General features: G+C 35.9%; 4 protein-coding genes across 4 annotated transcripts; 3 read left to right on the forward strand and 1 right to left on the reverse strand.

Moving 5' to 3' along the window:
• Nucleotides 1–686: 686 nt before the first annotated feature.
• LOC141664431 (uncharacterized) lies at nt 687–1,561 on the reverse strand. The gene is made up of 2 exons (XM_074470384.1): nt 1,555–1,561; nt 687–1,273 (listed from the first exon to the last, which is right to left on the reverse strand). Exons 1-2 carry the CDS (start codon nt 1,559–1,561, stop codon nt 687–689), a joined length of 594 nt encoding a protein of 197 aa, XP_074326485.1.
• A 290-nt stretch (nt 1,562–1,851) lies between these two features.
• Nucleotides 1,852–2,481, forward strand: LOC141664432 (uncharacterized). The gene has a single exon (XM_074470385.1). The coding sequence runs from the start codon at nt 1,852–1,854 to the stop codon at nt 2,479–2,481; it is 630 nt and encodes a 209-aa protein (XP_074326486.1).
• Nucleotides 2,482–5,226: 2,745 nt separating this feature from the next.
• Nucleotides 5,227–5,868, forward strand: LOC141664433 (secreted RxLR effector protein 161-like). The gene has a single exon (XM_074470386.1). It carries the CDS (start codon nt 5,227–5,229, stop codon nt 5,866–5,868), a length of 642 nt encoding a protein of 213 aa, XP_074326487.1.
• A 9,850-nt stretch (nt 5,869–15,718) lies between these two features.
• On the forward strand, nt 15,719–16,762 carry LOC141664434 (uncharacterized). The gene has a single exon (XM_074470388.1). It carries the CDS (start codon nt 15,719–15,721, stop codon nt 16,760–16,762), a length of 1,044 nt encoding a protein of 347 aa, XP_074326489.1.
• The last annotated feature ends 4,906 nt before the right edge of the window (nt 16,763–21,668 follow it).

The following is a 21,668-nucleotide window of genomic DNA, read 5'->3' on the forward strand; positions in this document are numbered from 1 at the left end:
CCTTCTCCACTCTTTCTTACACATTGTCTCACTTAGAAAAATAATGTTGGGCCTATAAAGATTATTCATTTCCTTTAACAATCTAACTGCTCGTGGGTTTGCCAGACCACGACAGTTTCACGCAATGAGGCTCATAATCCTAGGCAGGCCTGGGCTCCAAGACCCGCGATTTACAAGTTTAAATGCTCGGCTGTTGAATTGGGTTACTCATTTTCTCTTGATTTTCCTCCACCTTATCCTCCACTCTTTTCCTTTTTGGATCACATACAACATTTTCCTTTTCCATATCATTACCTCCTATATCTTTGAGTGTATTAGTTGCCTTATTTGATGCCCTGAAATCTCGCCCCTTAAGTGCCACACTCCCCCTATCACCGTAATTTTCTCTAACCACCCCATTCACTTCCATGAATCTTGCTTCTTCTCGGTTGCCGCCCTGAACCACCGTCGGCGTCGGCGTATTTGTCCACATGTTACTTTGAGCCCCTGTATTTTTTAACCATTTCGCACCAGTGTTTAATTTTGCAGCGTTCTTTGGTGGAGCCCTCAGCCATATTTCGTAAGCACGTTCAACAACCTTATCCGAATTTGCATAGACAATACTACAATCGTGTTCAGAATGCCCCAATATACCACAAACAAAAACAAAACGTCCCCAACCTTTCATACTTGAAATTAACCAAACTCTAGCCATCCCCTTCCCTTTTAATTTTTACTCTTCTTTTCAGAGGTTTCTGCACATTTAAGGTCACTCTAATACGAACGAACGGTTTCCAGATCCCATCAAGAGTGTTAGCATCCATTTTTACAAACTTACCAATCGATGTTCCAATGCTCCTCAATATATTTTCAGACATAAGTCCCCGTGGAATGTTATACACTTGGACCCACATCTCCACATCCTGCAATTGAACTGTGTTTGGATCCTCGCCATCTCCAAATTGGTGTAAGATTAATGTAGTTTGTTCAAACGACCAAGGCCCCCCTTCAGTGACTTTTTGCATATCCAGTTTATGAAAAAATACAAATGAGTATCTCATACCCCCGATATCATGAATCTCCATTACCTCCTTTGGCCTCCACAGCGTAGCCATTACATTCTGCATGGCCAGAAAATTTATATTATTTTCTGTTAAAAACTTTCCGATGAGGACATACGTTTGCTTCTGTTGCACTACCTCCGAATTGGCCACGATTATTCCTCTTTCATCCTCGTCATCAATAACCAGATATGCATACAGTTCCTCCAATGATTTCCCTTTTCCCTCCAGTACTACCACAATGACCACAGATGAGATGATTGTAATTGACAGATGAAATGATTATAATTGACAAATGATTGTATCCTAAAATGTTTCCCCTAAAAAAGATTTGGAATAAGATTGTATGGTATGTTTAGTTCGTTCAGATAAGATAACGTTTTACATGCACCACCTGCTCAGTTTGTTCCATATATCCTCATAGCCATAACAAAGGCATCTTATTCTTTGAACACCTCCAAGTGCACGGGAAATACTTTCGTATTTCTAACTAGTTTGCTGTTTTTTTATATACCAGTCATGTCCAACAGTACCGCTATGTTAGGTTTGAATTAATCCAGTAGTCGTTAATAAGTTCCTAGAAATTAGGAGTTGTTAGATTAGGATAAATCACATTTTCTCAGTCACGGGGACGTTGGCTTTATTTTAGATATATCTGTTTCTGCTTTGTAAGGCTATATATATATAGCTCCATTTATTTGTTTTGCTTAATAGGACTATTATTCTCTTTAATAGCTTATCATATGGTATCAGAGCTCCATTAATCTGGGCCTGATCAAGAGAGAAACAGAAGAGTGAAAGAGAGGTATACATGACAGACAGTAGCAGCGGTAGTGATACGTTCGTACAACCCGTTATCCCCAAGTTTGATGGTTTTTATGAACACTGGGCAAAGTTGATGGAGAATTTTCTCAGATCAAAGGAATTCTGGAGCCTGGTAGAAGATGGAATCGATGAGATGCCTGAAGGGACAAAGTCATCGGAGAAACTTAGTGATGATCAGTTAAAGAAAATGAAGTTGATTGAGGAACAACGCTTGAAGGACAGGAAGGCGAAGAACTATCTATATCAAGCTATAGATAGAGAGATCATGGATACCATCCTAAATGACGAAACATCAAAGCAAATATGGGACTCAATGAAACAAAAATTCAAGGGGTCGTCAAGAGTCAAAAGAGCACAACTTCAGACTTTGAAGACCGAATTTGAGACCTTAAAAATGAAAGAAGGAGAAACTATCAATGCGTATTTCGGAAGAACACTCTCCATAGCAAAAAGGATGAAATCTTGTGGTGGGAATATTACAGAGGCCGACATCACAGGAAAGATTTTTCGATCTTTAGTCTCAAAATTCAATTATGTGGTATGCTCAATTGAAGAATCAAACGATGTGGATATTCTAACGGTGGATGAACTCCAAAGTAGTCTTCTGATTCATTAGCAAAGAATGAAATGCTCCGCTGACGAGGAGCAGGCCCTAAAGGTCACACATGAAGATCGAGGTGGAAGAGGTAGAGGCTTGATAAGGGGTCGTGGAAGAGGCAGAGGCAGTTCCTATGTGAACAAAGCTGTTGTGGAATGCTACAAGTGTCATAATTTAGGACATTATTAGTATGAATGTCTGAATTGGGAAAAGAAGGCTCATTATGCCGAGATGAATGATGAGGATGTGATGCTTTTGATGGCACATGTTGATATCAAGCAAAGTAAGAAAGAAGAAATATGGTTTCTTGATTCCGGATGTTCAAATCATATGTCCGGAAATAAAGAATGGTTCACAGAACTAGATCGAAGTTTTAGGCATTCGGTTAAGCTCGGAAACGACTCCAAATTAATGGTAATGGGGAAGGGAAATATTAGAATGAAGCTGGGAGGTCAAATTCATATTCTATGTGATGTGTTCTTCATACCAGATTTATGCAACAATCTCCTTAGTATCGGTCAACTACAAGATCGGGGCGTTACTATTTTAATCAATAATGGAGTTTGTAAGTTGTATCATCCAGTCAGAGGCTGTATAATGGAGAGTACAATGACCGCAAATAGAATGTTTGCAGTGTGTGTAAACATCATCATGTCATCAGCCTCTTGTTTCAACACAAATGTCAAAGAATCTGGTGAGATTTGGCATAAAAGGTATGGGCACCTGAGTTATAAGAATCCGAAATTATTGCAGAATAAGGAGATGGTTAATGGGCTTCCAAGTATCAATATTCCAACAAAAGTGTGTACAGTTTGTATGATAGGGAAATAAAATAGAGAAGTCATGCCAAAAATAAGTAAGTGGAGAGCTGAAAAGCAATTGTAATTGATTCACTCCGATATATGTGGTCCTATCTCGCCTGCATCTTACACCAATAAGAGGTACATACTGACTTTTATAGATGATTTTAGTAGAAAACTGTGGGTTTATTTTCTGAATGAGAAGAGTGAAGCATCTACAATGTTCAAGAATATTAAAGTTATGGTGAAGAAAAAGTCTCATGTCATATGTGATTTGAGAACAGATAGGGGAGGTGAATTTAATTCCAAGGAATTTGTAGAGTTCTGCAAAAGTTAAGACATCAAAAGACAATTAACCACAGCCTATACGCCTCAGCAGAATGGTGTTGTTGAGCGTAAAAATCGTACAATTTTAAATATGGTGAGATGTTTGCTTGAAGAAAAAAAGATGCCTAGGATGTTTTGGGCAGATGCTGTGAAATGGACTTGTTATGTACTGAACAGAAGTCCCACTAGTGTTGTGAAAGACAAGACGCCTGAAGAATATTGGAGTGGTGATAAACCCGACATCAAACATTTTCGAGCTTTCGGTTGTATTGGACTATTGGTAATGTCCATGTACCTGCTCCTCGGAGGATGAAATTAAATGCAATGATTCAAAGGCATATTTTGATTGGTTACAGTAAAGAATCCAAAGGATACAAGATGTTTAATCCTCTAACTAATGAGGTAACCATTAGTAGGGATGTGGTATTTGATGAAAGCGAATCTTGGGATTGGGGAAAAACAAAAGAAGATGTAAGTAATGTACTGGATTGGGGTGAATTTTATGAAGAAATATATGATCAAGATGAGGAAAGTGAAGTTGAAACAAACTCAAATGGAGATGAATCAGAGTTAAATGAGGAAAGTGCAGGTGGAGAGAACACCTCAAATGATCCAGTTGTGTCACCAATTCAAGAAAGAAGAGAAAGAAGAACTCCATTATATCTAAATGACTACACCAGTGGAGAAGGGCTATCAGACGAGGAGGTACAGAATTTTGCATTCTTCAATTCCACTGATGATCCTTTATTTTATCAAGAAGCAGTGAAGTGTAAAAAGTGGAGGGAAGCAATGGATCTTGAGATGGAGGCAATAAATAAAAATAAGACATGAAAGCTGGTACAGGCTCCATTGAAGCAAAATTAATAGGAGTTAAGTGGGTTTACCGAACAAAGTTGAAAGAGAATGGAAGAATTGACAAATATAAGGCCAAGTTGGTGGCCAAGAGGTACGCGCAAGAAAAAGGGATAAACTACAATGAGGTGTATGCCCCAGTAGCACGTTGGGACACCATTCGTATGATAATTTCATTAGCAGCAAGAAATAATTGGAAACTGTACCAGCTTGATATTAAGAGTGCCTTCGTGCACGAGGAACTTACTGAAGAAGTTTATGTTACACAACCACAAGGTTATGAGGTGAAAGGAAAAGAAAACATGGTGTATATATTGTTGAAAGCACTATATGGGTTAAAACAAGCCCCTAGGGCATCGTTTTGTCGAATTGAAAAGTATTTCATCAAAAAAGGTTTTGAAAGTAGTTGCTCAGATCACACTTTATTTATCAAGAAGAAGGAGAAAAGCGGAATCTTAATTGTAAGTCTTTATGTTGATGATCTTATATTTACAAGTAATAATATGAGCATGGTGGAAGATTTTAAAAACTCAATGAAAAATGAGTTTGAGTTGACTGATTTGGGGGAGATGAAATATTTTCTGGGAATAGAGGTTTTGTAAAGTAACTATGGTATCCATATTAGTCAAGAAAAATATGCCAAAGAAGTACTTGAAAGATTTGGATTCAGAGACTGTAACGGAGTAAAGAATCCGATGGTTCCGGGAAGCAATAAGTTGTCAAAAGAAGAGGTGCAAAAGCAAATGTTACATTATACAAGCAAATGGTTGGATGCTTGATGTATATGACGACAACAAGGCCGGATCTGAGTTACAGTGTATGTTTTCTAAGCAGATTCATGTCAAATCCAATGGAGACACATATGCTTGCAGTCAAACGAATTTTAAGGTACATCCAAGCTACTACTAATCTTGGCATATTTTACAAAATGGGTTGTACGCAAGAATTAATGGCATACACTGATAGTGATTTTGCCGGGGACATAAATGATCGAAAGAGTACTTCGGGTTATGTGTTCTTGCTAAGTGGAGGGGCAGTAGCATGGGCATCCAAGAAGCAACCTATAGTTACTCTATCTACTACAGAGGTCGGGTATGTAGCTGCTGCCTCATGTGTTTGTCAAAGTGTTTGGATGCAGCGGGTTCTAAAGCAAATCAAAGGTACACTGAGTGATTCTGTCAAAATATTTTGTGATAATTCATCCACTATCAAGTTGGCTAATAATCCAGTTTTCAACGGGCGATGTAAATATATTGATGTAAGATTTCACTTCTTGAGAAATCTTGTAAGTGATGGAGTAGTTAGTTTGGAATATTGTGGCACGAGTAAACAAGTAGTTGACCTTATGACCAAGCCATTGAAGCTGGATCAATTTGAGAAACTCATAAATGCACTTGGTGTTAGAAGCAAGTCTGAGATAAACTAACATGTCTGATATATGTTTAGTTTAGGGGAGAATTTGTTAGGTGAAGTAGTCCAGTAGTCGTTAATAAGTTCCTAGAAATTAGGAGTTGTTAGATTAGGATAAATCACGTTTTCTCAGTCATGGGGATGTTGGCTTTATTTCAGATATTTTTGTTTCTGCTTTGTAAGGCTATATATATATATATAGCTCCAGTTATTTATTTTGCTTAATAAGACTATTGTTCTCTTTAATAGCTTATCACGCTAAAGTTTTAGATTAGCATTAACCCAAACTAAATTTAGTACAGGATTGGACCACTGCATCTTGCACAATGCATTAATAAAACATCGATACCCTTCTACTTCACATGTACTCGATCTAATTTCGTATGATATTATATAAGCGCGTTTATTTCATTACAATCGATTGTTAGCAAATTATTTATATTAGGAAAGTTGTATCAGATAGGGATGGCAAATCAATCCGATTGGACGGATATCCAATCCGAAACCCGAAATTTTGGATATACCGAACCCGAAGTTTTGAATTTGGATTTGGATTTCAATTATACCGAACCAGTACCCGATCCGAAATCCGAAATTTAATCAAACCCGATCCAAACCCGAAACCCGATTAAAACCTGACATATTTATTATAGATTATAAGTAATACATATAATATACATATTTTTTTATCATAGGGAACCCGCAACCGCTACCCTTCGAGTGCGCACTGGGTAAACCCCACGGGCTCACGCAATAGCCTGTAAACCACGTGAACCAAGGTAAACCGTATTTAAGCGACATGCTCGCTCACACAATAGCCTGCAAACCACGTGAACCAAGGTAAACCGCATTTAAGTGACATGCTCTGGCTCAGGAGACATAATCATAAATTCTCCTCCCGTGGGATTCGAACATGTGACCAAAAGATTAATTATACCCTCTTTAACCAACTTAGTCAACCTTTTTTCTTGTATTATTTGAGTAATAGTAGATTATTATTAAGATTGTCAACACTTATTTAGTAAATTATAACTTTTTATTCAAAATCAGCTTTTATTATGTAAGATGTGCTTTATATATATTTATAAAAAAATAATTTGTGATAAAATATCAAATATTATGTTATCAACATATTTTAGATATTACTCACCATGTCAACCTGTGCAATATAATGTGTTAAACTACTTATTAGTTAATGTATTTTAATTTTAGCTACCATATAAATGTGATTAATAGTGTTTGTATGTATAAATAATATTAAATTTGACTATATTATTCATAATTTTGGATACACGAAAAATATACGATCCGATCCAAAACCCAACGGATTTGGAGTTGGATAACCCGAAAATATTTGGATTTTGATTTTACAATAACCGATCTGAACCCGACCCGTTGCCATCTCTAGTATCAGACGGATAAACACCAGTAATCTCAAATTGAAAAATTAAGTACAAATAAAGTGACACGTTCCCATTCATTTATATCAATTTCCAGTATTATATACATGCGCGAAAATTTGCGTTGATAGTTGATTACAATAATTGTTTGGCAGAGAAACGAAGACCTGAGGTACGGAGACCGTGGCTTATTGTACAATTACCTTGTATGATATTCCCTTCATCCCATATTACATGTCCCTTTTGAAAAATTTACGCATATTAAGAAAAATGTTAGTTGGATAAGACTTTCCACCAAATACCCTTATTTAAGAGCAAGTACAATGCAATGCTATCTTTGGTGCTATTGCTATATTATAACACCAAATGCAAAAAAACTCAACTCCAAAGGGATGTCATACTTAGATGCAAATATGCATATATGCATCCTTGGTTCTATATTTGAAACCAAGGATGCATATATGCATCATTGCCATATCATCCATTACTACAAATGGAGGGGAAAAGTTAAATAATTATTGTCTTGTACATCTTAAAGTATCAAAACAATATTAAATTAAGTAGAATTTAAAAGATTTATGAAAATTTGAAACTACTTATGCAACTAGCATTGGAGAGCAAGTTTTATTTTAGACCCAAAATACACTTTTTGATGCTATATTATAGCAATAGTTATAGCTATTTTGCATTTAGCATTGGACTTGCTCTAATGCATTGAAAAACGAGAATTGTGCTAAGCTTTAAAAAGTTAAATCTTGGGAACAATAAATATAGAGATTGTTTTGGAAAATTACCCTTAAATTTGTATTGAAACAAGAGATGGACAAGTAATTTGGGACAATTTTTTTTCCAAAAGGGACATTTATATTTAAACGGAGATAGTATTATATAAGCGCGTTTGTTCCATTACAATCGATTGTTAGCAAATTATTTATATTATGAAAGTTGTATTACACGGATAAACGCAAGTACTCTCAAATTGAAAAATTAAGTACAAACTAGTTTATAGCTCATGATTTGCACACGGGTATTTTAAAATTATTTAATAAAATAAATAAATAAATTTATAATTAAAATTGAATAATATAATTCTAAAAGATTAAGTTATCTATATAATAAGTGTATTACATCTAGATATTATGATAAATTTATTTAAGAACTACTTTCGTTACATAAGTTATTTTTATGTTATATATTTTATGAGATTATTTCTATAAATAGATCTGTCAAAATTTAAAGTTTACTTCAAATTTGTATTAAAAACTTACCATAAATAACACAATTCATATTTATAATTGTATTGTAAAGTTTCTATAGTTAAAATGGGTCATAATAAATATATGGATCTTTTATAAACCTAATATGGATACCAAACCTAAAAATGGATAGTCCACTGGGTCAAATTAAAGTTAAAAATTATATCTGAGGCAAAATATGAATATCAAACCTTAGAAAAGGGTTATCTAGCAACTTATAATATATAGATAGAATGATATATAATTGCCCTGCATTTATATCAATTTCCCTTATTAAATACATGCGCTGAAATTTTTGAAGACTGTTGATTATAACAACCGTTTGTCACAGAAACATAGACCAGAGATAGAAATAGAGACTTATTGTATAATCACCTTATAAGGTATCCATAGTTCTTTGTATGCTTTGAAAATTCAGGTGCATGACTAAATGCAGTGTGTGTGATGTTTATTTGGATGTTTATTTGGCAGCTAATTGGCAGGGATACTCGGGTTGCTGCCGAGTACCGTGTTGGATTCTCGGACACACGTATCTCCGTATCAGCTTCCATGATACTAATATGAAATTTTATCTTTAGAAATTGTAGTTATAATCTATTTCAACAAACTACAGTTACAAAATTAAGTATTCATGTCTATTACTTACTATATAAGTATTGATTATCGTATTCATTTTTGCATAAACTAAAAAATTTTATTTGTATTTTTGTGTTTTAGATTAATAAATGATGTATTTGATTTATTTTTAAGCAATTTCTGGTTTTGTTAGTAAGTTTTATTATGTTTAACATGAAATATTTACGATTTTTTTGTTTATTTTTCTCGTGTCACAGCGCACCTGAATCCTTATATTTTCATATTTGTCGAATTCTCGTATCCCCGTATCCCTGCACTCACACTCCCGCACCAGGTATGAGTCGATTTAAAAGCACTGCAACCATAAAATCTATGAGCAGATTATTCGAGTGACAGGGAAAGGGATTATGTAGAGACAGGGATGGAATGCAGATGATGAATAATAATCACAGGCTTAATTCTTTATTCTTTTTTTATTTAGGTGGTTCAAGTCTTTTGCGGTATTATAATTTATAGTGTGCATAGCCGAACACCTGTCCTTCTCCAAGTGAATTCAAACTGATATTCTTTAACAAAGGCCTTTTTAAGTAACTTGGAACCCAATAATTTGATGCATCTAGAAGGACCACAAGTGCACAACTGAACCAGCATATATATTCAAATGTGATGAATATTAGTATCTTGTTCCCCAGCAAAGAGATTACCAATAGTCTTTTTCAAGTACATGATGCATGTGAATCATGGTATGGCAATGCATTCATCGCATTCACCGGACTGAGAAAATATGATTCGGTTCTGTTCGGTTCGGTTTCCTTCGAATGATTTGGTTCGAATTTGAAATGAAGTCAGGAGCCGAAAATTATACAACTTGAAAATTATAGTAACAATCGAGCCATTTGTTGCAGTTGGATTTTCGATTGTAGTTCAACAATTTAATTTTAAATGATTTGATTTTTGTCAAAAACAAACAAAATTTTATAAAATATGATCAATAAATAAAATTGTCAGTTATCCTAAAATAAGAATCGTTTTGACTTTTATGAGTTTTAAAAAGGTACAGTTGACCAAAAGTCCAATGCATGTCTTCATCCACACTTATCAAATTAGCACCAAAACACTGAATCCGGTCTAATTAATCTACCTCTAATTTAAAATTAATTTAAAGATGACACACCAATTCTTGATTACTATTATGAGTCGTGCTTCCCAAATTTAGCCAGGAGGCTGATATTTTACTTTTTAATTTTTAAGGTACTTGTCATTTTCATCCACTTTATAGTGAAAATAAAAAATCTTACATGAATCTTAAACTGGTAAGAAATATATAAATACAATGGCATCAATGATGTTAATAATTGAGACCTAGTTGTACCTGTCACAAGACTCCGGAAAATATGCATATAGGCATGTTTTTTGCCAAAAGGCATGCTCAAATAACATGTTATTTATCAATTAAATATAATAAAATTTAATAAATAATTATTATATTAATATACAGTGAACTTGAATAAAAAATTAAAATTAGTTGACAGTGACAATCAAATACCATCATAATACTCATTTAAATTAGTAACTTTTTAGATATTAAAATATATGTAAATATCTTAAAATTATATTTGTTATTTCTGGATATTTCTAATATTAAAATAATTATTAAAAAACAAAAAAAATAGTAAAAAAGCATGCCGAATGATGAAAAGACATGTCTGGCTAATTGACGTCGTGGCATGTCCATCCGGTGCCGCTGTGACATGCACCATACCCTTAACCCAATCAACTTAAATATTAATTAACTTAAATATTATTATACTGCTATTGAGGGTGTACAAGACTACAAGTATTTGAGCTACATACTTTAAGGGCATTTAGGCATGCACCTAGGCATAGGACTATTGGGTACATAATGGATTACATTTGATTATTGCAGCTTTCTCTTTCATTAAGTTTCTAGAAATGCAATTATTGTTGAATCAGACAATTCTCCTCCTACTAATCTAATATTGCAACCTAACAATCCTTGTTAAGACCAGCCAAGGAGGTTGGCCTAGTTTTAACGGCTCCTCCGAAATTTTAAGATCGTAGATCTTATCCTCTTCAAGAGGGGGTGGGAGGACTTGAATTCAAACCCCTCTCTAAACCGAGGTCCGATATCTTGTTAAATAATCAATCGCTCTAAAACTTTAACATAGTAGAGCAAAATTCAAACATGATCTTATAACTTTTAACAGTAGAAAGAAACTAAGAACATGTTTGTCTTCCGGCTTATAAGCTACTTCTGGCTTATAAACCCATAAGTACTTATCCCGAACTGTTATAAGTTACTTATTTTAAAAATATTTCAAACAGGCACTAAGAGAAAATAACTTATTAACTTACGAGAGCACTTCTCAATTCTCTTCCTGGATGGGAGTTGGAAAAGTCCCTGAACAAAGTCTGTGAAGAGACCTGGATCAGAAAGTCAAGTGTTTTCGGACACTGTAACTGAATGTGAGGACAGAGATAAATAATTTACAACTGCGACATCCACGAGTTCACAACATTACAGAAGCCCCCAAATTCAAGTTGATTCAGCATGCATTTAGTGAGACTCAAATGAGTGGGTTTAAGTAGGAAAACAAATGAGATGAGAGGGCACTTTGTAGGCAATTTCTGCTTTATTTACAAGCTTCACTTTCTTAACACCATTGGTCAATATGTTTATAATCCATAGAACCATATCTAGACATGGATGAAGATGCAAGTCTCGAGGAATGTAAAGAATGGACTTCAAAATGCAGCCAGTGTGAACTAAAAGAATTCTACTGATGGTTATTGCAACATTTGATAGTTGAACATCTGATGTAAAGAAATTCAGGTCAAGATCACATGTAAAAAGAACTTGAACATCGAAACACAAAGAGAACTACACAATTGTCAATAGTGGGTGAACAAGCTCTGAGAATGAAACGCTTTAAACACCAAAAGTGTGTAAACAAGCACCAAAAGACTAAGGATATATAGAGCAACTAAAACAGATTTATTAAGCTTCAACATCTCACACCAAGACAAGTCTACCATTGTCCCTCTACTGCTACTAGTTATGTCCAGGTTATTTGTGCAGATGCGGATGCTCCAGGGAACTTCAACAACTCTCGTGAAATCCTCAGCTCTTCTAAAGGATCATTGATACAGTTGGAAAATATGGGTATAAGTAGTCATATTTTGACTAAAAGAGATGTGTGATATATGATGATATTCTCTTAATAATGGAAATTATTATTTTCCACTAGAATTTGGCTCAAATATTATGACATAAATTGATTTTGTTCAAGATTAATTTATATGGTGTATGTCTTGATATATTTAATCTTAATTTGTTTCAAATTATTTATGGAATAGAGTAGGTTGCAAGTATTATACCGATTCAATAATTAATGATATTTAATTATAGAAAAGAGTATCTACACCTATATAAACACATCTAGGGCGTCAACTTTAGACAGACCAAAAAAGACATTCGCCTCTAAACACAAAACCCTACCCCTCTCTTCTCCGGTGATAATTTCTTACTCTGTTTCAAGTTCGCTGAGAGTGATGTTCTAATCACTGCAATCCGTTTTATCCTGGGAGGCTTTTCGCTCACACACGACAGTGAGAACTAATAAGTTTTAAGGAGACAGTTCTACACTGAACTCAGATTATATCCTTCTTTCATCTTTTTCCTATTACTTTATTTGTTCATTTTGTTCACACACATATACATATTGATTTGTTTCTGCACATATTGTACAACAGATACTTTCGTCCTTCTCCAATTTAATCCATTAAGTGAAGGGGCAGATGCAAGCAAAAGCTTTATGAACCGAAACTCGGCCCTTAACCAACCATCCAATTTATATACACAGTTTCAAGTTGGTCAAGAATTATGTCAGCCCATAACACTGTAAGGTCCATATTGCTGCTACTAACTTTAGATTCCTACAAACAAGGGCAACATAAAAGCATAGCATTCATGAGCACACAAAAATTAATAATTTCAGTCAGCAAACGAGACGAAGAAAGGAAGTGGAGAATGTTTATATATGTTTTTTTATTAGTTTATATATTTTTAGTTTAGAAAGGATTTTTTTTTTGAAAACATAGTTTAAAAAGGATTAAAATTATTTGTTTAGTTTATTAATTTGCAGATTATATTATACATTAAGCTCAATTGCTATCGGATCTTGGTCTATTAGGTTTCTTTTTTCTTTTTTTTTTGAAATGATAATATTTCATTAAACCAACAGAAAAGATACATCAAAGAGGATAGTCATTACAGATTACAGTAGCTAAACATCTGGGAATAGCTTCCAACCAACTATAACTCTCCCTTGAATGAAGAGCAGTTCACGCAAGAACATGGGCAGCCTTGTTGGTTTTCCTCACAGAAAAACTTATATTTTTACATCCCGACAAATTTACCAGATGCTTAATGTCAACTATCACACAGTCCGGATCACTGTGTATGCCATCCTTTTTAGAAATCAGAGAAATTGCATTGATGCAATCAGATTCAATAGCAAATTCTGGTAACTGAAGTTGAGCACCTTAAATAAGGCCTTCCTTGATAGCCAGAGATTCCGCAACCAGGGCACTGTAAGATGCATTTAAGAATTTCTTACCAGCAGCAAGCACATTTCCACTTGTTGGAAAATATGGGTATAAGTCCCATATTGGTAAGTCATATTTTTGAGCATTATGACTAAAAGATGTGTGAGATATGATGATATTCTCTTAATAATGGAAATTATTATTTTCCATTAGAATTTGGCTCAAATATTATGGCATAAATTAATTTGATTTTGTTTCAGATTAATTGATATGGTGTATGTCTTGATATATTTAATCTGATTCTGTTTCAGATTATTTATGGAATAGAGTAGCTTGCAAGTATTACACCGATTCCATAATTAATGATATTTAATTATGGAAAAGAGTAGCGCACAAGTCTATCTACACCTATATAAACACCTCTAAGGCGTTAGGGTTAGACACACCAAAAACATATTCGCCTCTAAACACAAATCTCTCTCTCTCGGTGATAGTTTCGTGCCCGTTCAAGCTCGCTGAAGGTGCTCGTTATCCGTAACGCCGCCGCTACCTCGTTTTATCCTGGGAGGCTATCGACTCGCACATACGGTGAGAGGCGAAATAGCTTTAAGGAGACAGTTTCAACTGGACTCGAGGATCTCTCTTCTGTTTATATCTTTTCTTCCTCCGTTTGATTTCGTTTACTCACGCACACACTTGTTTGATTATTTGTATTAATCGCAGATTGTTTTCACACCACTATCATCTCTGACAACTACCCCAATACCAGTGCCATCATTTCTCCCATGACAACTACCCTAATACCAGTGCCATCATTTCTCCCTTTAACCGCGACATCGACATTAATTTTGAAAGAACCAATTTAATACTGGGGTTTTATTTTTCAATATAAGTGATATAAACCCCTACATATTACTTACGCTTGATTATATATTTTCGCAAGCAGATCTATGTCACTACGAAAAATGTTGTAGACATTTAAGGTAAATCGCGGTTGATAATAAGTTATAATTTGTCCGCATATTAAAATATTGGACATGCACGACAATAATTAATAATTAACCAGTTTACAGAATTGACAAGTTCATCCTGACCAGGCAGGAGAATTAGACAACATGTGAAAATAAATTATTACAAAAATAAAACCCCACAAACTTCAGTGAGAACTGACACAATTTCTTGATGGACATGGACAACATGAGAAAATTTCAGATGCAAGTGAAGACCATAATATTAAGGCTTTACAGGAAGTAGTTTTGTAGCATAGATCCTTGGTTCAAATTGTTATAAACAGACAAATTATTATGAACCAAATTATAAAAATCAACGCCATGAAGCCACAAGTTCTTCAACGAGGGAGAGGGAGAGAGAGGGAGAGGGAGAGAGAGGGAGAGCGAGAGAGAGAGAGAGAGAGAGAGGGGGGGGAGGGAGAGAAAGAGCGAGAGGGAGAGGGAGAACCGGAGAGAGAGAGAGGGAGGGAGAATCGGAGAGAGAGATTTCGCAGGATATACTAATCAATCAAGTAAAATGATAGGGGTCTTCACATTACCTCGAGAAAAAGATTATCAAAGGAAAGAAATTAAATTCTAGACATACTGCTAATTAGCTATTCCAGATTATTAATTTTGTTTCTAGGACTTGCCACTCCATCCAAAACGAGATAAATGAGTTGAGGCTTTTGGTGTTGTTTATTAATCTTAAACTAGCCAGCTTATTTTGTGTCTTTATTTATACAATTTAATTGTATTTATTTTTAGTAAGAATCAGTCTGGAGTATTTCTAGGACTTAGCTGAATAAGTGAAGTAGTGGAGTTTTTGTAGGAGTAGTGGTGGGAGGTAGTTTCCTTTTTTGTAGCAAACTATGTTCTGGCATATTTCCTTCTATATATTTGTTCTGCAGCAAGAAATAAAAAATGTCGTTGGACACATAAACTGAGTTCTAGAGTTATACTTCACACAGCTATATCTATACTAATATATATATAGACAGGACTTGCAGTGTAGCTTCAAGAATTTGGTATCAGAGCTTCAGGGGTGACCTGTGAGAGAAACGAGATCGACGACGATGGACACAAACAAGGGAAAAGGTAGATCAATGGGACTTAGTTACCCGACGTTGACTAAGTGTAACTACACTACGTGGGCTCTCAAGATGAAGGTGATAATGCAGACTCACTTGGTGTGGGAGGCAATAGAGGTTAATGATCCAAAGGCGGTTTGTGATGAAATGACTGATAAGATCGCGTTGGCGATGGTTTATCAAGGAATCTTTGAGGAGATGTTGCTCTCGATTGCTGAGAAGAAAAAGGCTAAGGATGCTTGGCTGGCGATTAAGACATTATGCCAAGGAGCTGACAGAGCTAAAATGGCTAAGATACAGACTCTAAAATCGAAGTTTGAATCGTTAGTAATGAAGGACACAGAACACGTTGATGATTTTAGTATGAAGCTGTCTGGAATCGTTACCAATATTCGGGCTATGGGAGAGGTTTTGGATGAGTCATATGTGGTCAAAAAAAATTTGCTGGCAATTTCAAGTAGATTTTTACAGATAGTCTCAACCATGGAACAATTCAGTAACATGGAGACACTAACTGTGGAAGAGTTCGTGGGATCCTTGAAGGCTCATGAAGAACGAACGAAGGGAATGTCTGAGAGTTCTGGAGGTCAGAGTTCTGGTGGGCAACTGCTTATGACGGAGGAAGAATGGTCTAAGAAAGAAAAGGAAGAAGGAAAACTTCTTCTAACCAGGGAAGAATGGTTAAAGAGGAATGAACGAAACAGAGGTGATAGTGCTTCAAACGGAAAGGGACGGAGTGGTCGAGATAAAAGCAAGGTCAGATGTTTTAATTGCTTTGGTTATGGCCATTATGCGGCTGAATGTAAGAAACCCAAAAGGACACGAGAAGTGAGACAGGAGGCAAATATGGCTCAGATTGAAGATGAAGAACCCGCGTTGTTACTGGAAAAACACACAGAGGAAGATAAAGACTTAGTACTGCTGAATGAGAGTGAAGTTCTGCCAAAACTGAACTCAAGCGTCGATAAAAGGAATGTGGAATCAAGTATTTGGTACTTGGACAATGGAGCAAGCAATCACATGACATGAGACAAATCAAAATCCAAAGAATTAAATGAGGAGATAACGGGACAAGTTAAGTTTGGTGATGGGTCGATGGTGAAGATAGAAGACAAAGGCTCAATTACTCTCAAGTGCAGAAATGGTGAAGAAAGGATTCTGAAACAGGTATACTATATCCCTACACTTCGTAGTAATATAATAAGTATTGGTCAATTGTCAGAGGAAGGCTATCGAGTCTTGATTAAAGGGAATTTTCTGTGGGTCTATGATGATAAAGAAAGACTATTTATTAAGGTGCAAAGGTCTCAAAATAGATTGTATTAACTGCTTATTGAGACTAGTAGTTCAGCGTGCTTAATGTCAAAATCAAGTGATGCTTCTTGGTTATGGCATATGCGCATGGGGCATGTAAACTACCAGTCTCTTGTCATGATGAATAAGGATCAGATGGTATAAGGTTTGCCAAAAATTACTCCTCCTAATGTTGTGTGTGATGGTTGTTTGATGTCAAAACAAATGAGGAAATCATTTCCTGCCAAAGCAAGTTATAGTGCAACCAAAGTCCTTCAACTTGTACATGCAGATTTGTGTGGTCCTATTCAACCTGCAAAATCTGTTGGCAGCAAGTATTTTATGTTGTTAGTGGATGATTATAGTAGGGCCATGTGGGTTTTCATGCTCAAGCATAAGGATGAAGCGTTGAGTGTACTTAAGAAGTTTCGAGCTCAAGTTGAGGATGGCAAAGAAAGGAAGGTCAAAGTGTTACGAATAGATAAAGGGGAAGAGTTTTCTTCTAAAGAATTTGTAAACTATTGTGAGGAAGCTGGAATAATTCGACACTACACAGCCCCTTATTCGCCTCAGCAGAATGGTGTCGTGGAGAGGAGAAATCGAACAGTGGTTGAAATGGCTAGGGGTTTGCTGAAAGAAATGAATTTGCCAGCAGAATTCTGGGGGGAGGCAGTAAGACATGCGGTTTACTTATTAAATAGGCTGCCAACTAGAGCTTTGAGTGGGCAAACTCCATTTGAGGCGTTGACTGAGGTAAAACCAAATATTGGTCACATCCGGATTTTTGGTTGTATAGCTCATATGAAAATTCCGAGTGTGCACATAAAAGAATTGGATGACAGGAGCAAAAAGGTAGTGAATCTTGGCAAGGAACCAGGGACGAAAGCCTATAGACTATATGACCCCATAAATAAGAGCGTTCATGTTAGTCGCGACGTCATTTTTGAAGAAACTGAAAGCTGGCCTTGGGAAAGGGAGACTGAATCAGTAAAGAAGGATGATCATAATATTTTCTCGGTTCCAGACGTTCTGAACAGAGGACATGATGGAGTAACGGAAATTGCAGGAGAAACTGAGGATGGTGTTGATGCTGAATCAGACAGTGATAGTCCTGGAACGATGTCACCAGTGCTGCAATCACCTGGTTTGTCATCTATCTCTTCTCCCAACTCTGAAAATTATGATGACAGCAACCCTACCAGGAGGTATAGATCACTGCGAGATGTGTATAATGACTCACATGAAGTTGAACTTGAGGATGAACTTTACTAGATGGCAATGGAGGAACCAAACACATATCGACAGGCATCAAATAGTGAAGACTGGAGACTGGCTATGCAACAAGAGATAAAGTCTATCGAGCAGAATGGCACCTGGAGATTAACAGAACTGCCTAAAGATCAAAATGTAATTGCTCTCAAGTGGGTTTATAAACAGAAAAAGAATGCAGAGGGTAACATAATAAGGCATAAGGCGCGTTTGGTAACAAAGGGATACTCTCAAGAACAGGGGATTGATTTTGAAGAAAATTTCGCACCTGTAACTCGTTTGGAAACAGTTCGACTTTTGCTGGCTTTAGCAGCTCATAATGACTAGGAGGTACACCATCTTGATGTCAAAATGGCCTTTTTGAATGGGGAAATCAAAGAGGAAGTGTTTGTTTCACAGCCGGAGGGATATGTTCAAAAGGGAAAGGAGCATATTGTTTACAAGCTCTTGAAAGCATTATATGGTCTACGACAAGCTCACCGAGCTTGGTACTCTAAACTGAATCAGTGCCTTGAAGAGATGGGTTTTGCTAGGTGCCCATATGAGCATGCTGTGTATACAAAAAGAGAAGGCAAAGATACGTTGATCATAAGCGTATATGTGGATGACTTGTTTGTTACTGGTACGAGTGTGGCTCTTATCGAAGACTTCAAGAAGAAAATGAGTGGCAGTTTCGAGATGAGTAATTTGGGGAAGTTAAACTACTATTTGGGGATCGAAGTTGATCAAGGAAAGGGATATATAGAGCTCAAACAAAGCGGATATGCAAAGAAAATTCTGGAGCGAGCTGGAATGCTGCAGTGTAATGCGACTAAGTATCCTATGGACTCTAAGGATCAGCTGCATAAAGACGAACATGGAACAACAGTAGACAGTACTCGGTTCAAATCAATGGTCGGAGGATTAAGGTATTTAGTACATACTAGGCCTCACATAGCATACGCTGTGGGGGTGGTTAGTAGATACATGGAATGTCCAACTGAGATGCATCAAGACGCTGTAAAAAGGATATTAAGATATAAAAAAGGGACTGTAAACTTCGGACTAATATATACGAGGGATGGCAGCAACAATGAGCTTACAGGATTTTCTGACAGTGATCTTGGTGGTCACCTGGATGACTAGGAAAAGCACAGGAGGCGTTGTATTCTACCTGAATGAAAGCATTATTACTTGGGTAAGTCAGAAACAAAGATGTGTTGCATTATCCTCGTGCGAGGCGGAATTCATGGTTGCAACTGCAGCTGCTTGTCAGGGGATATGGCTGAAGAATGTTCTGAATCAAATTCTCAATGTAAAGATGAATCCAGTGGTGTTGTATGTAGACAATAAAGCTGCTATCGACTTATCAAAAATTCCAGTGTTTCATGGACGGAGTAAACACATTGATATTCGTTATCATTTTATTCGTGATTGTGTCGAGAAAGGAGAAATTGTCATCAGATATGTCAAAAGCGATCTGCAGAAGGCCGACATCCTCACAAAGGTGTTAACCATAGTAAAGTTCGAACGAATGAGGCTGGTCATGGGAGTTAGACGTCTGGATAAAGTTGTTTAAGATTAAGGGGGAGATTGTTGGTTATTAATCTTAAACTAGCTAGCTTATTTTGTATCTTTATTTATGCAATTTAATTGTATTTGTTTTTAGTAAGAATTAGTCTGGAGTATTTCTAGGACTTAGCTGAATAAGTGAAGTAGTGGAGTTTTTGTAGGAATAGTAGTGGGAGGTAGTTTCCTTTTTTGTAGCCAACTCTATTCTGGCATATTCCTTCTATATATTTGTTCTGCAACAAGAAATAAAAAATGTCGTTGGACACGTAAACTGAGTTCTAGAGTTATACTTCACACAGCTATATATATACTAATATATATATATATAAAGGACTTGCAGTGTAGCTTCAAGATTTGGATGCTTTCAAACAATCGCCAAATAAGTTCTCCACTGTAACTGATCGTCAATTCACTGAGATTGTTACTTTTTCCGACAAGGCATCCCAAATATTGAATCCCGGTGCAATCATCCAATTTTACTCGGTCAAGTTGAGTCATAAATGAAATGTCACCAGTAATTTTGACATTTACAAGTTCAAGGTCAATTAGATTACAGAAGCCTCCAAATCCAAGGGGTGGATTCAGTATACAGTTAGTGATCTTCAAAGTATTTAGCTCCAGACCGGAAAAGATATAAGAGGGCATCTTGTAGACAGTTTGTTGATTATTTATAATCTCCAAATTCTTGATACCATTATTCGATATGTTACTAATCCAAAACCCAAGGGTTGTTTGGTTGATGGTTAATGTGCCTGGTTAACGGAAATCAGAACCTTAAACCCAAATGATAGTGTTTGAATTACCAATTTAGTGGTGTGGAATGGGAACTCCAAACTCACCATACCCCTTCGGTTTCCATTTCATTCTCATTCTCATTAACCCCCATTCCCAGACCCACCATTTTCATTCCCGATTCTCATTCTCATGCTGCATCATAACGCCTCCTCAGTCTCTAGACATTGATGCTGAGGCAGATATTCAGGAATTGAAATATGGAAAGTTAAAACGGGGCCGGTGTGAAGAAAAAGAATATTACTGATTGTCCTGGTAACTATACGAACTTTAGTTTCTTCTCTTTCTTAAAGCAAGTCCAACAGCTCTCTTATATGAGCTCTTAAGTTCAATTATAAGGATTTTGACAAAAAATGACACTCCAACAATGTCTTAATACTTCCTTATATCACTAAAATATGAGTTTCATTCTTTATCTTTAAGGAACTTCTAGTACTAACTTATAACATTTTTAGCAATAAAAAATTCATTTCTCTCTCTTCTTTTTAGTTTTTTTCTCTCTCTTCCTTTCATATCTCATTCAAATTTATTATTATTATAATAATAAGGAATGAAGATAAGGATCATTATTGGAGTTGAAATTCAAAATCATGTCTTAAATCTCTAAGAGTTAATATTTTATAATATTTATAAGGAACTCACTAGAACACTGTTGGACTTGCTCTTAAAAAGACAATGAGTAAAAAAGGCCTCATCAGAAATGCGGGTGCAACACCCATATTCCCCTCCATGTTTTTGACAGGATACTCGTTTTTGCTACCTCGCGAACTGGCAAGCACTTTAGGATGAGGGTTATTAAGCTACTGGGCAAGTTGCTGATTCTATCAACTGCTCCAGTTCCACAATCAAGCCGCTTTGATTTCGCATCCCTCGCCATATTTCTGGAAATAAAGAGAGTTAACAACTATATAAAGTGATGTTCAACAACAATGGTAGAATCAAACAATTTAATTCCTGTAACACACTTGAGTTACTAAACTGATTACCCGAATATTTAACGAATATACCATAATAGAAATTAAGTTCTTTA

The sequence above is a fragment of the Apium graveolens genome, chromosome 6, assembly GCF_009905375.1.
Source record: "Apium graveolens cultivar Ventura chromosome 6, ASM990537v1, whole genome shotgun sequence".
NCBI classification, from domain to species: domain Eukaryota; kingdom Viridiplantae; phylum Streptophyta; class Magnoliopsida; order Apiales; family Apiaceae; genus Apium; species Apium graveolens.

Coding starts and splice junctions, on each gene's coding strand:
- LOC141664432 (XM_074470385.1), top strand. CDS start 1,852: ATGACAGACAGTAGCAGCGGTAGTGATACGTTCGTACAACCCGTTATC.
- LOC141664433 (XM_074470386.1), top strand. CDS start 5,227: ATGACGACAACAAGGCCGGATCTGAGTTACAGTGTATGTTTTCTAAGC.
- LOC141664434 (XM_074470388.1), top strand. CDS start 15,719: ATGGACACAAACAAGGGAAAAGGTAGATCAATGGGACTTAGTTACCCG.